The sequence below is a fragment of the Gopherus flavomarginatus genome, chromosome 14 (assembly GCF_025201925.1).
Source record: "Gopherus flavomarginatus isolate rGopFla2 chromosome 14, rGopFla2.mat.asm, whole genome shotgun sequence".
In the NCBI taxonomy this organism is placed as follows: Eukaryota; Metazoa; Chordata; order Testudines; family Testudinidae; genus Gopherus; species Gopherus flavomarginatus.
In genome coordinates this window covers 22,120,044-22,133,906 of record NC_066630.1, presented here as the reverse complement: position 1 = coordinate 22,133,906, position 13,863 = coordinate 22,120,044, and the positions used below count along the sequence as shown (strand labels likewise).

Below are 13,863 nucleotides of genomic sequence, written 5' to 3'. Positions count from 1 at the left end.
GACAGAAAGTTAGAACTCCATGTCAAGCCTTTCATGCAAACAATAAATATTACTTCTGCTCATAATCAGACTTTTCTCCAGCATCGTCTTTGAATGTTGAACCTTTTTCAATTAATTAAAAACTATGCACTGCAGAGTGCATATTTTATCAGCCCTCAGCTGCTTAAGTGTCTAGAAAAGACCAGGCAGTTTTTCTTTTTCCAGGCAACCCAGAGCAAGTACTTGCAAGGGTCATATCTTTTTAATTATCTTTTCTCTCTTTGATTAATTATTCCGTCTGACAATAGCGTGTTTCTAATGCTATTCACCTGCCTTTGATGATTGACAACTTTTCTGTCTGATTCAAAGCAAACAGCTGCTGCCATGATTGCCTAGCAACCAGGATGTGATGGATGAGGCCCAAAGATGGATGGCTGCAATAAATCATGTCTCCAGCTATAAAACTGAAAAAAGGGATAAGAATAAAAGCGAACAAAAAACAAAACAAGGTTTCTCCCCATGAGTGCACTCAGCTCCTTACCAATTACACCTGAAATGGACTTTGTGTCTATTAATAGCAAAGTTTTCTAATCAGTAAGAATGCAGTGATGCCATTTGTATCAAGGTGTGTTTACAATTGTTCCAGCAAATTGGCACTTGTACTTCAATTACCGACTATGTCGCACAAGTGCAAGGGTAGGAGATCAAAGTTTTTCCTTCTTCTGTAGAAAGCTCTATAGAAAACAATTTTTTTATAGTTTCTGTAATACTGGATTTTAATGAAGTGTATAAATCTGACTCTTCCTTATTGTTGGCAGCTGAGAAACAATACCAAAAGTAAAATGAAAGGGATTTGTGGAAGGAATAACAAACATCAGATCTCTGCTAAACTTTGTTTAAAAAACTTACACAACGTTAGTGATCATTTTGTGAAATGCATGCCATCATGCTATATATTGTTTATTAGACGTTATTATAACTCTTTCCCACTAAAAAAGCTTTTTGCAATCAAGAAAACAGTTGATTTGACTCAAAAATGATTCAAAAATATTATCTACCTCTACAAACTAACCTAAGTTAAAACTGATTTATTTTAATGAAAAGCTATTGTAGTCTAACTTTTCCTATCATTTTTATTTAATTTCTACAGTATGTGCTATACAAGAAGTATTAAATTCAATCAGCAAACTCAAAGTCATACTTGGCACTGATCTTGAACTGCTTGCCCCAAATGCTTGTGCATGAATGCATGATTATTTTAAGATTCTATTTTACTCATTTCTGAAACGGCTTTACATTGTTGCAATAAGTACACATTTCATGATAGTCACTGCCTACAGTTCCAAGGGACTCACTCAAGACCTAATTGCTCACACAAGGCTGCATCCTTAATTCTTCCAGCAGGTGGGGGTGTCCTGGTACTAGCAGAAGTACTTCCAAAAAAGTAAGTGCTTACCCTGGCTAAGCATATAGACAAACTAGCCAGCCCAAGTACCAAGCACCTGGAGGTAAACTCTACAGTTTAAAGACTCCCTGAAATGGATGGAGAAGGCAGATGAAAGTGAAAATTGTAAACACTGAAATAATTATTTTACTAGAACATAGCTTTCTTCACGGTTGTAGTATCAAAATCTAGTCAGTCAGTGAAAGGAAGTTGGATTGTGTTAATCTTTTCACATGCATATTTTAAAACATATTTTTATACTAGACCTGACAATGTCAGACAATGTTTTGTTTAGCAGCTAGTCCTGTTTATACTTTAACGATATGTACAGTATGTAGCTGTGTTCATGCAAAAGCTTGCCTGTATGCTTGTAATAAGCCATAGATTTGTCTCTGTTATAATAATCATTAAATGTATCCCATTGAGGCTCTCTCTCTCTCTCTCACACACACACACACACACACACACACACACACACACACACACACACACACACACACACACACACACACACACCCAGCCCCTAAAACAACTGTAAGGCACTCCTATAATGACCAGCTAGTATCTGGTAACAAACAATGAGAAAGCAAAGCCATCAATCAAAATGTGCACATTGAGGCCTCCACTCTGTCCCAGCTCATCCAGCTCTCAAGTTACAGCTTTACACGGCAAGTCTAAATAATATTCAAAATGATAAATGGCACTATAAGCCTGATATCCATCATCAATCTTTTTTTAAGGAACATCCATCTTCAATAATGCACGTTTGAATCATGTGAAACTGAGAGCTCCCAGATTCATTTACACAACCCCCAGCAAGCTGGTGCTGCTTGAATGATAGGTGTCAGCCAGTTTCTCCCAACTGCCAAACTAAAGGGAAAAAAAAAAAACAACAGAGAGACAGAAAGAGAGAAACGGGGCGGGGGGGGGGGGAATAAAAGCTTAAGAGATTTGAACAACAGGACTTAGCAGATAATATGAAGGAACATAACCTCTTCAGTCACTCTGCCAATCTACCCCCCTCTCACCACACACACATACACTTTCTCTGTCTTCCTGTCTCCTTCTCTCTCTCCAAATCAGTACTACTGTTGTAGCCATGCTGTACTGAGGGGAAAAGACAGCACTGCATGAAACTATGCTGTCCCCATGCACACACACACCCCTCCCCCTCCCTCTTCGCTGTCTGGCAGGGACCATTTGATAAATGACACATGTCATTCTGTCAGGAGGAAAGGGTGGGTCAGTGATATATGGCTCTGCTGAAAAGGAAATCGACTGTTTGGCATGGTGCGGCTATTCTCCACCAGGATTTAGTTTCAGAACTCTAAAATGAAATCTACAATGTTTCAAGTGCATGGTTAGGGCAGGCTGACATGCGGCCCAAGGAGCTTTTTTTTTCATCCTCTCTCTGCCCTTCAGTTTTCAAAAAACTGTTCCACTGACTGGAAACTGCAAAAGAACATACATCTATCAAAGTCTTCAATAGTTATGATCCATGATAAAATTTAAATAGGTTGAGATTTCTATTTTTATTTATTACTGGGGTGGGGGGGGAAATGGCATGCAGGCTTGACACAAAAGCAAGATAAAAATTAGCATGTTTGAAGTAATCGTCCCACAGCTTGACATCTGCATAGTAAATTTTAAAGGAAAAAAATGTGTCAGGCAGGCTTGAGCTGCTCCCTCCCTCCCCCCCTCTTTCATTAGCTCACTGGCAGGGTGGCACTTCTGAACCTCATTACTGCAAGAGGATTTATGAAGCTGAACCCAATGGCAAAGAAAAGGCATCTGTCAATAATTGTAGGGAGCTGCACTCACAGCTTTGAAATCTCATTAAGTATGCAGTTATCAGGCATAAAGATCAAAAACATTACTCAACTCCGACAGAATCTTATGGAGGAACATTAATTAGCAACAGGCCTACAGTACAAAAAAAAAAAAAAAAAAAAAAACAGACTTCCTCTCACACCTGCCCAACCCACAAACCAAAAGAAACACTCCCCCTCCCTTCAGAAAAAAATAATTCCCAGCATCTGAGACTGATCAAGTACATGAAACGAGAGAGAGAAAAAAAATTCAGTTGAGACAGTCTTGGCGGTGAAGAGAGAAAAGGAAGAAGCTGTCAAAGTTGAGAAGGATGTCAGCACTGGCCCTGATTACAAGGGCCTATACAGTTCCCAGGCCTTTTATCATCCCTGCCATCAAAAACAGACTCTGTGTCACAGATGGATGACTGATGGCTGCCAGTCTTGAACACCCTCGCCAAGTCTCAGGAGGCCCCTGCTGAGATCTGGCCCTCCAGCAACAGGCTTGACCTAGCAGGAAAAGGACTTCAGGCACAGAGCCCAGTCCCAGAAATACTCAAAAACAGCACCCTGCTCTATGCTGCTCTTCCTTTAGAACAATTCAGTAAGAGGTTGGTTTGGGATTGTTTGTTCAGCTTACAGAAGTTAAACATAATACTTCTTCTCCCCTCTACGCAAAGACTATGTATTATTTGAAAACAACACGGGGGGGGGGGGATATTTGTTCACTCTACATGAACTGTATTTTTCTACTTTTCTTTATAGTTCACATTCTAAGCTTGATTTGTACACTCAGTTGCTTAGAAAACACAGGATAGTACAATATAAATGGGTTGGGGAGAGACCTACAAGCATGTAGACAAAAACCAAGTGATCTTTGCAGCATGAAGTATGAAGTGCAACTATTTAAGAACTTTGACCACTTCAATATTTTTGTTTTAGTAATATCCTACTGCTTATCTCACTTTATATCTTTTTCCCGATTTCCTCCCTATCAAAAAACTGCTTGCAAACAATAATTTAAAGCTACTTCTAAAAAAAAGAAAAAAAAGTCATCCCCACTTGGGCTTATACCCACAAAAGTTCTCTCTTGTTACTTGCTGAGCTTCATATGTTTTATATTTCCCATAATTCTGCACTACAAGTATTAAATTGATAACTACTCCATTTCTGTTATTTACTATGTTATTCATTTTAATACAACATACAAATTTGTCTCTTATTTCATGAGATATACAGTGATATTTACATGTAATTGGCAGCATCTGTAAAGATTAGCTTCTTAACTAACTATATTTTTAATGGATTACACACAACTAGCTGAGATTCTCTGCCAGTTAGAGACTTTCCCATTTCCAAAATCCATTCATTTAAAAATTAATGTCATTTAAATAAAAGTGTCATCTTTGACAAAATAAGGAACAGGAAGTTTAGCTTTAAACAAGATTTTTTAAAAGAATTTTACTTGGAGTGTTACAATAAGGTGTTTATATTTTTTCATATGCTTACCATATTACTTTTATTATGTGTAGCATCAAAGTGATTATAGCAATTACATCTAACAGAATTAATTATAGAACATCCCATCATTCCTGAATACATAATGCATTAGAGGTAAGCCAAAGAAAGAAAACATCTTGATTGTAGTAACTATTGTTGGAATAAATTTCTCAAGCATAAAGGCAAAACTAAAGTCAAAAATTTAAGAAACAGAGAGGCAATAGATGTTTAAAATATTAACTGCTCATATGTGCTTGTAAAATCAAGTATATTTTTAAAATAGAGATACTGGTCTGTTTAAAGCTGAACTGGCAAAAATAACCATATAAAATCCATTAAAGATTTTTTTTTATCAAAAAAAATGGAAACTAGCCAATTCACCCAACAAATGTGTTAGTACATAAAGACAAGAGTGTGTGGTGAAAGAGTCACAAGCCTTTACGTATGCAAAATAAATTCACTCAAAGCTTCATTAATATTAATTTAAATTCAGAACCTATTTACATTAAATTGTTCATTAAAAATTGCCTATTTTATGCAACATGCATTCCACAAAGAACACACAAGAAACTGAAACACAGGGCTCAATTTAATGATAAAAATGAAATATCAAAAGTAAATGAATTTCAGTCATTCCAAACATAAAATAAAACAGCTCTTTCTTCTACATAAACTTGTTAAGTTTGGCGGGAGTTTGGTAGAGGGGCATGAAAATTGTATTACTTTCCCCCACTAGAAGCTTATGGAGGTGCCCTTTTGACCTCTCTACCTTAATATAGTTTTGCTAAAACAAGAATTATTCATGGCCAGCACATAACAACTACTTCCACAAAAATGTTTGTTTATTGTGAATGTGCTTAATGATGTGAAAGATCAGAAGTTTTTACTCTAAACAATGTCAAATTTACTCTAACCACTTTAAAAAAAAAAACCTAATATGAAAAAGAAGGAGAGTTGAGTGGTAACGTGGGTTGGGAATGGAAAGTTCTTCATTTGGTGAACTCCCATGCCCACAAATGTAGTGAACTTACCAGATTCCCAAACAGCTGTTCTGGATGAAGAAAAGAGAGTCATAATTAATAACACGTGTCCTGACATTATGAACTAATAATTTATAATTAAGCACAAACCCAAAGTTAGATTATTCTTGAAGAGACACACCTTTACTGTCTCAGCAAACAAGATAATGGCAAAAAGCTTTCAGGTATTCTATGACCTTTTGGTGATTGTTTTTTCCCGGAGTATATAACATTGATTGTTTTCTGGAAATTTTTATGAATACAATAAAAAATGTTTAAATTCTGTAGACCATTGAATACTGATGGACTATCTGTTGTCTAAAAAATATCTTTCAGTGGTAACATTGGGAAAATTATGGGGATGAAGTCATATTCTTTGTTATAACAATACCTTTATCTGAACCATTACAGTTTTTTCATGTAAATGGTCATAAACAATTTCAAGCACTTATAATGTTCTATTCTGCATTATTATTCTTAAAAAACTACAATGCATTCTGCTCATGGATGATGGCTTGAATCCTTTGAACCAATTTTTGATGTAATTTATTAGTAATGTTGTATTCAGTTAGTTTTTCCTTGATTTCATGTTTCCAGTTTTCATGCTTCAGGTAATGACACACAAAAAAAAGGAACACATCCATTGTTTAGTGGGATTTTTAAAATTAATTTAATGACTAACTGCAAATGCTGGAAACTAGAATTAATCTGTCTGGATAAAAAAAGGCTTACAGACATTTAAATGCATGTATCGGGACACTTTATCAACCTAACATAAAATTGTCATCTTATCTTATTATATGACTATTTTATGCATGTGTCAAAGAATTTAAAAATGAATGCCTGTCTATTCAGTCTAATTACAACTGCATATTATCTGTCTGGATGTACCAGTCCATATCATTGTTACTAAATACAATATATTGTATTCACCTTTCATTTTTAACTTCAAGCACATAAACCACAATTTGGGGTGTAATGGGAAAAAAAAATCCCAGACTCGAACATCTAAGTATCATTTACAGATAACACAGGATTGCGCTAGATGTATGTTATTTTCAGTACTATATATACACACACACACACACAAACATACACAATATGCATGCGCACACACATGCACCCCTACTTTGCAATATAGTATTTTAGGCATTTTTACAGTTCATCTAGTAGTTGTGTCACGAAATGGGGCTGTATTCATATTTACCAGACTGTATTTGGATGACCTGAGAAACAGTCAAGACATTGGATTAAAATATAGACTACTGTATGGTAAGGCTAGCTAGTTACAAGGTTTGTACAGAAAGCTACTTGTGAGACCACTTTACGCTATGGTTAATGATTTCTTTTCCCTCACTCATTTATCACTACATGTATATGTAATCATGTACACAACATATTTTAAAATTTACCATGCACTTCACCCTGAAGGTGATCTTTTCTATACTCTAGTTTACACTAATCCTGAAAACAGCATTGATAAAAAGGAACCACTCTAATCCTGCTAACTCACCCTAGCTTCACTGCATTTCCCATAACCCTGCAGCAGTCACAATTCATTCTAATCACTTTACAAAACAATCTTTAGTAAAAAGAGGAAAAATGCAGACTTGTGAGCCAATTTAAGAAATAACTGCTGATACATCAGTTATTGACTATTTCACTCCTGCTCATGATAGCGCTCAAGGCAAAACTGAGAACAAAATGACAACATCAACCACACGCAATAAACTGTGGCCCAGGAGAGCACTGAAGCCCTAATTGACAGCTGTCAAGCTAATGGGAACAATGGCAGCTGATTCTCGAAAATTCTGTTTTCCAGCAGGCTATTCAGTGGAATCTATCAGGCCTTTTTACATTTATGCCCCATTTTCTTTTTGCATTGTTCCTCATACTTTGCAGAAAAAAAGCAGAGGACAGCCATAACTAATCATTTTGTCAGCTTGCTGCTAAGAAGAATCTCTGTCCAACAGAAAAATATGTGGCAGGTTTGGAGGCAAATAACATACCAAGGGCTGACACTGCAAGTACCTTTATAGGTAGTCTACTTTATCGCTACATGTACTTCTGGAGGTATGTAGGTAGTTGCCAGGCATTTATGTAGCTTCAAGCAATTCCCATGTATTAGGAAATGCGTTCAACTTCCTGAACTCATATCTGTATGTCTAGAATTTTGTCTAAAGACTTATGTGTTCTCTCTCAACAGAATTTTTGTTATATATTTTTGTCCTGATTTTCAAGGCTGCTGAGAACCCACAAACCCCACAGAATTGAATGGAAACTAGAGATGCTCAGCACCTTTGAAAATTAATCTATCAGTTATATTAAAGTGTTCATGTTGATGGTATGTGCCTCTTCAGAATGTAAGCACTAAGGTTGGGTTTAGAGAGCTAAATAGAGCAGAGAAAGTGTGTGGATTATTTCTACTGTTTAGAACACATTTTAGTAGAAAAAATATCATGGCCCCAAGTTCTATAAGAGGTGTTTCAAACGCAGCATTATTGTCTGGGCCTGAAACCAGTAATTGTTCCATTCAATAAAAAAACATAAATGAGTTTCCAACAAATCATTACAGTTTCCAGTCCTTTTAAAGAGCGAGAATAGAATGCATACAGAATGTGTATTAAGTCTTTTCAGTCAATGAGAACTAAACCACGTTGTCTTGATCTTTTAAATAGATGTGTTTGTTAAAAATAAAAGCTATATTTTAAACACAGTTAATTATTGTTTGCATGAACCAGACTAGCCTCTATCAGTATAGTATTGCTTAGCTTTCCTAGACAGTAGCCTTTAACTAATAAGTGTTTTACTCCCTTCTAACTTAAATGGTAAAAGTCACTGGAACAGCAACCGTAATTTAGATCTTTCCCTTGCATTAACAAGTGTAGTCAAAAACTATGATCCTCTGACATTTCCCCCCTAATTTATCCATGATATTCATCTGTCTTAAAGCAAACAAACTGAAATTTTCATTTTTACAGATTCTTGATTCTCAGAGACAGCTTTAGTCTTCTACAGTGTGGCGTTAACACTCAGGCTAGACATAAAGAATTTGTGCACCTGTCTGTTATGTCTGCAAGCTCTGTGCTGCTGAGAGTTCTTTGTTGTTGTTATTCTACTCCAGACCATTAAAAGGGCCCTAATTCCTATGACATGATTATCCAGGTACCAAAGCCCATTTGTCACCTGCAGCAGAAAATTGAGTTAATGCACAACTAAAGGCAACCAGGACTGTGTAATATCAACTTGATTACATCAAACTAGCTGCAAACCTAATTCTGCTGGATGACACTGCGTGGAGCTTGTCATCTCCAATCATTAAAGCTGTCAGGAATCCATCAGGTTTACAGCTAATTAGGTGAACACTAATGAAGCTGGCAAAACAACTTTTCTTTTTTTATGGCTGAGCGGACCTTTCAGTTTGGAAAGAAAAAAAATCCCAAGTATTCTCAAGGTTGCTGGGGACTGGATTTCCTGAGTTACCAATCAGCAGACATCTTTAATTCCCCCCATCCTCTCAGTCCTTATTTATTTAATTTATTTATTTTCAGTCTACCAGTACAAAGCAATCAATTTGTCATCACTCTCAGTATGCCACAAAAGCAGTCATGAACCTTATAACTTGAAGCTGTGAAGCCAAAAAGAAGGGGAAAAAATGAGAAGTTTCTTGTGCCTCATAATAATAATAAAAAAAATAACCCAATCTCACACAGCTCACTTATTTATCTTCATGCACTTATCAACAGCATAAATGTTTTTGGTGTTTTTCCCCCACTCTTCTTAAATAAGTGGCCCTACAGTCATTCTACATCCCCCATATCCATTAGGCAGAGGCATTTTGATAAAGTAAAGCCAAAGCTAGTGTATGGGAAAGAATGAAAGCACTCACTCTGCCAACTTCTGATTGACCATTAAGCTATTGATGAATGTGCCTGTCAGGAGAGAGACAATTAAATCAAATATGAAACAAAGTCGTTTTGACGGGTCATTTTGATAGAGCAAAACCATTCTTCCATCTCCTATTAGTCCTGCAGTCAAGTTTTTGTAATGAATATTTCTTAACTAACCTGCTATTTCTTAGCTATCTTTAAAAAGTGTAAAAAATACTTTTGGCTATGCTGCTAATAACATAATAATAATAACATTTCCAGACTGATTAATAAAACAGCAGTTAGCAGGAGGCAATTATCATAATAATCATGTTTTATGTGGCAACCTAAAAGCTACAAATGTAAAAGATAGATCATACATCATGACTAGTTCACTTAAACCAAAAACAGAAAGACAGAGTACTTCAAAATGTGTGAGTTCACCAGGGAAAGATTCTCCTAGAATCTTAAAGTCCAAACTATAGCTCACCTCTTTGAAGAATATATCCAACTTTTCTGAAAACCAAGTTCTTCAAAAACTGAACTAGGTTTACACCCTATACTTTTCAAATTATGTTGAAGGACAAAGTTTTGAACCCATTTTACAAGTGTCATTATTTCAGGCACTAACCTGAAATTCAACATAATAAAGTGTATTATTTAAATGAAATGTTTGTCAGAGTATATTACTATTGCACTTTAAAATATGCCAAACTTTCCAAATGTCAGTATGTAGATTAAGACTACAAAATCTACTGTGAACAAATATAGTTTCTTCTGTTACAAAAACAAGTATGTTAAACTTAAATGTACACTTGAGGAGGTGAGGAAATGTACATACAGTTGTGTATATTTTATGTTATTCATTGTGTTGCTTGCTGCTTACTAAGTTCAAATCATGCCACTTTGAGAGCTTGACATATTTCTATGTGCACTGGCAGATTTTTTTAAAGCATTTCTTCTGACAATGCTCTCATAAGTAGCAGGATTACTTTATTTAAGTTTTAGTAGGTAACACTGAATGGCCTAATTAAAAGTACTGCTATAACCACTTGGGAAACCACTACATTCATGCATACATATGGGTCTCTCCTAAAGAATGCACCATAAGTGCTTCAGTCTACACTTAAATTATTGGTCCCCAAACTAGCTAACCCTTCCTAATGAAGAGAGAGACTATATCTCTACCCATTCAGTGTAAGTATCATACATATCAAAATGCATGTCCATGTGATTATGTCACAAAACTAACCAAAAGTCTCTGAAGTTGCACTGACAGAGAGTTGACAGGCCATATATGATGTCACTCAGTCTGGCGTTACCATAGCAAGTGATTTATTGATGTTTATTGGGAATGAATAGATCAAAGGCAGCCAGATGACAGGCGATCAATCAGTCATCAAATCAAGGATGGCAACAGGCCAAGGAAACCTTCTCCCACCCCACATACCTCCATTATTGTAAAATCTTTTTACTGGGTTTTCCCCCACCCCTCAACCCACGATTTGGTTCTTCCAGAAAATGCTGCTCAAGTTTAAGAGGAGCTGGCATTCAAGGCATAAAGAAACAGAACAAAATCCACAAGGGCAAAAGCCCAGAAAAGAATTTCTTTAAAGGGGAAAAAAAAAGGGGGGGGGATGCAAACCCAGCATCAAAAATACTGGTTAGTTATCGGACAATACACGCTTTGCATTGGTTTCCTTTGCAGCTCCCCAGTTTGGGCTCATAAATGAAAAAAATCAATAGGATTGGGGAAGAGGTTTTCAAAGAAAGTGACCAACTAGGCGGATCGGTTGGCCCAGTGGAGGTGTCTCCGGTGCAGCACAAGGGGAAGAGGGAGAAAGATAAACTTGGATAAAGGAGTCTTGTCTATGGTTTGATCTTAAAGTAACATTGCAAGCCTGTAATATCGCTCTGTGCCACTTACCACATATACATACATAAATACATACATACGTTAGCTGTTTACAAAGAAATTATCAATGTATTTAACAAACTGCTTGTGAGTGTGTGAAAAAAGGGGATGGAGATTGTATAGGGAAGGAAGGGGAGAAAATCAAAGTGAGTGCCAAAGCAGAGATTGGAAATGAGCAACGTTTACCTCTCTTTTCCTCCACCTCTACAGCCACACACATCTTTTCAAGGTTCACCTCTATTATCTGATATCCCTCGTTTTCACGAAGTGTTGTCCCCAAAACAGAGGGATGGGAGGGGGGAAGGGAACAGGGGAGCTGGGAATAAACCAAAAGTAGGAAAAAAAGACCATCATGCCCAACCTCCAGCCCCAAAGGGGGGGGGGGTAAAGCCACAGTGATGTGTCTGCCTGACCAAGTTTACTCTGCAAAATCCACGGCGTGCAACGTGCAATCCCGGGGAGCGAGGCAGAACGGGAGCTCAGCCCAAACCCAACTCGCTCTGCCCGCCGGAGAGCGGTTATGAAAGAGACAGAGGCGAAGCGAGAGAGAAGAGGAGAGAGGAGAAACAAACCGCCGGGGAAGGCAGCTCTCGTACCTGCTGCGCGCCGGGGCGCTTGCTGCTTCCTCCTCGGCATGCTGAGCTCCTGCTGCCGCCGCGGGTGCCAGGAGGGGGTGGGCTGCCTCGGGGCGGGGGTGGGCAGAGTTGCTTCAGCCCCGGAGATCCGGTGAGCGGCTCCAGGCTCGGCGGGCGGGCTGGGGGGTGCTGCGGCTGTGCATGCGGCGGCGGCGGCACGCAGGGGGAGGCGGGCAGGCGGAGGGGGAAGTTTTGACAAATCGCCCCGGAGGCCGGCGGTGGGGAAGCCCCCCGACGAGTGGTGCGCGCAGGAGGGCCGGGGAGCGCCCGCCGTCCGCCCCGCCCCGCACGCCCGGTGCCTGGCCGGGCTCGGAGATCACGGCATAAAGAAGGGGGGCCGCTGGCAGGAGTCGGCAGAGCTTCAGGCTGCGCCCCTCGCTCCGGCTCGGCGCTGGAGCGGCGGCGGCGGCAACAGGCAAAGCTTGAAGGGAAACGAGATGATCGCAGTGTCACTCCAACTAGTCTGCGGAGCCGGAGTGGGAGCGGGGCACCGCGCTCCCCCCCGGCCCGCGCCTTAACTCTCTGCGCAGCGCGCCGCCGGCGCCGCCAGAGGGACGGGCTGCGGGGGGGGACCCCGAATCGCCTCCTCCCCCTCCGACAGCCGGGGGGACCCCTCCTTGTGCCCATATGCTGGACACCTCCCAACTTTGCCAGCCATCGTCAAGGGGATCCACGCGGCCTCTAGCCAGGGACCCCCCCTCCCACCTTCCGGAGGTTCCCCCCCCCACAGCCAGGGGACTCACTCCAGCCCGGCGCTTAACCAAGGGACCCCCCCTCCACCCTCCCCGAGGCCCTCGCTTCTCCCCCGCGAGGAGCCGGCTCTCTCCCTCGCCTGTCATAGCCGCCCCTCGCAGCCAGGGGCACCCATCTCCTGCCCCCGCTGTCAGAGCCAGGGACGCCCCCACAGCTGCCCACCTCGGCCCAGGAAGACGCCACCCGTCTCTGCCCGGTGAGCCCACGTCTCAGCCCCCCAGCCGTGCCACCCCCAGGCCCGCCGAGAGAAACGTGGGACCCCACTGCTCTCACGTCAGCTCAGCTACGGAGGCTGTCGGGGAGCCCCGAGCTGGGGCCCTCAGTGCAATTCCCCCTGCCGCTCCCCCAGCTACCACCCACCTACGCTCCGGAACCCTCTCTCCATAAAGGCCAGAAGTGTCAGGGCAGGTCCGCTCCCTGCACGGTGACAGCAAATCAGTCATGGGGCGAGAGAGGAGCCAGCCAGCCCGGCGTGGCTCTGGCAGGAGCAGCCCAGCTACCCGGCAGTGACACTGAGCAGCCCCGGGAAGGGGGTGGGCGGGGGACGACACCGGACCCTCTCCGGGCGTAGCGGTGCTTTGCGGATCTTTTTGCTTTTCTTTTTAAACAAACTCCCCCACCCCCTTTCCGGGCAGCCTGGAGCATTGCTTGATCCTCCCTCCCCGGTGCATTTAAAAAATACAACACAGCAACAACCCCACCCACCCCTTCCTTCCTTCCTCCTCTTCCCCTCCCTCCTTCCCAACTTACCAGCGTGCCCCGGGTCTGGCGAGCTGGCCGGCTGCTGCAGCCGCAGCAAACGCACCTCCAGCGCCCCGGCTTGCACAGCGCACACCTTGCTGGAGCCCAAGCAGCGAGCAACTCCACTTTGCACCTCTCCGCCTGTCTGTGCACGTCTCGCAAAGTACCTCCGGCTGGAGGCTCGGGGAGGTGGTAATGCT

The 13,863-nt window shown here is 41.0% G+C and overlaps 1 protein-coding gene across 1 annotated transcript in view; it reads right to left on the bottom strand.

Moving 5' to 3' along the window:
• Positions 1 to 12,215, bottom strand: part of TSHZ3 (teashirt zinc finger homeobox 3) — a 70,433-nt gene extending 58,218 nt beyond the window's left edge. Inside the window, exon 1 of the mRNA XM_050923045.1 lies at positions 12,131 to 12,215. Coding sequence (XP_050779002.1) covers positions 12,131 to 12,170 — 40 coding nt within the window. The 5' untranslated portion in view covers positions 12,171 to 12,215. The remainder of the gene's footprint in view (positions 1 to 12,130) is intronic.
• Positions 12,216 to 13,863: the final 1,648 nt, after the last annotated feature.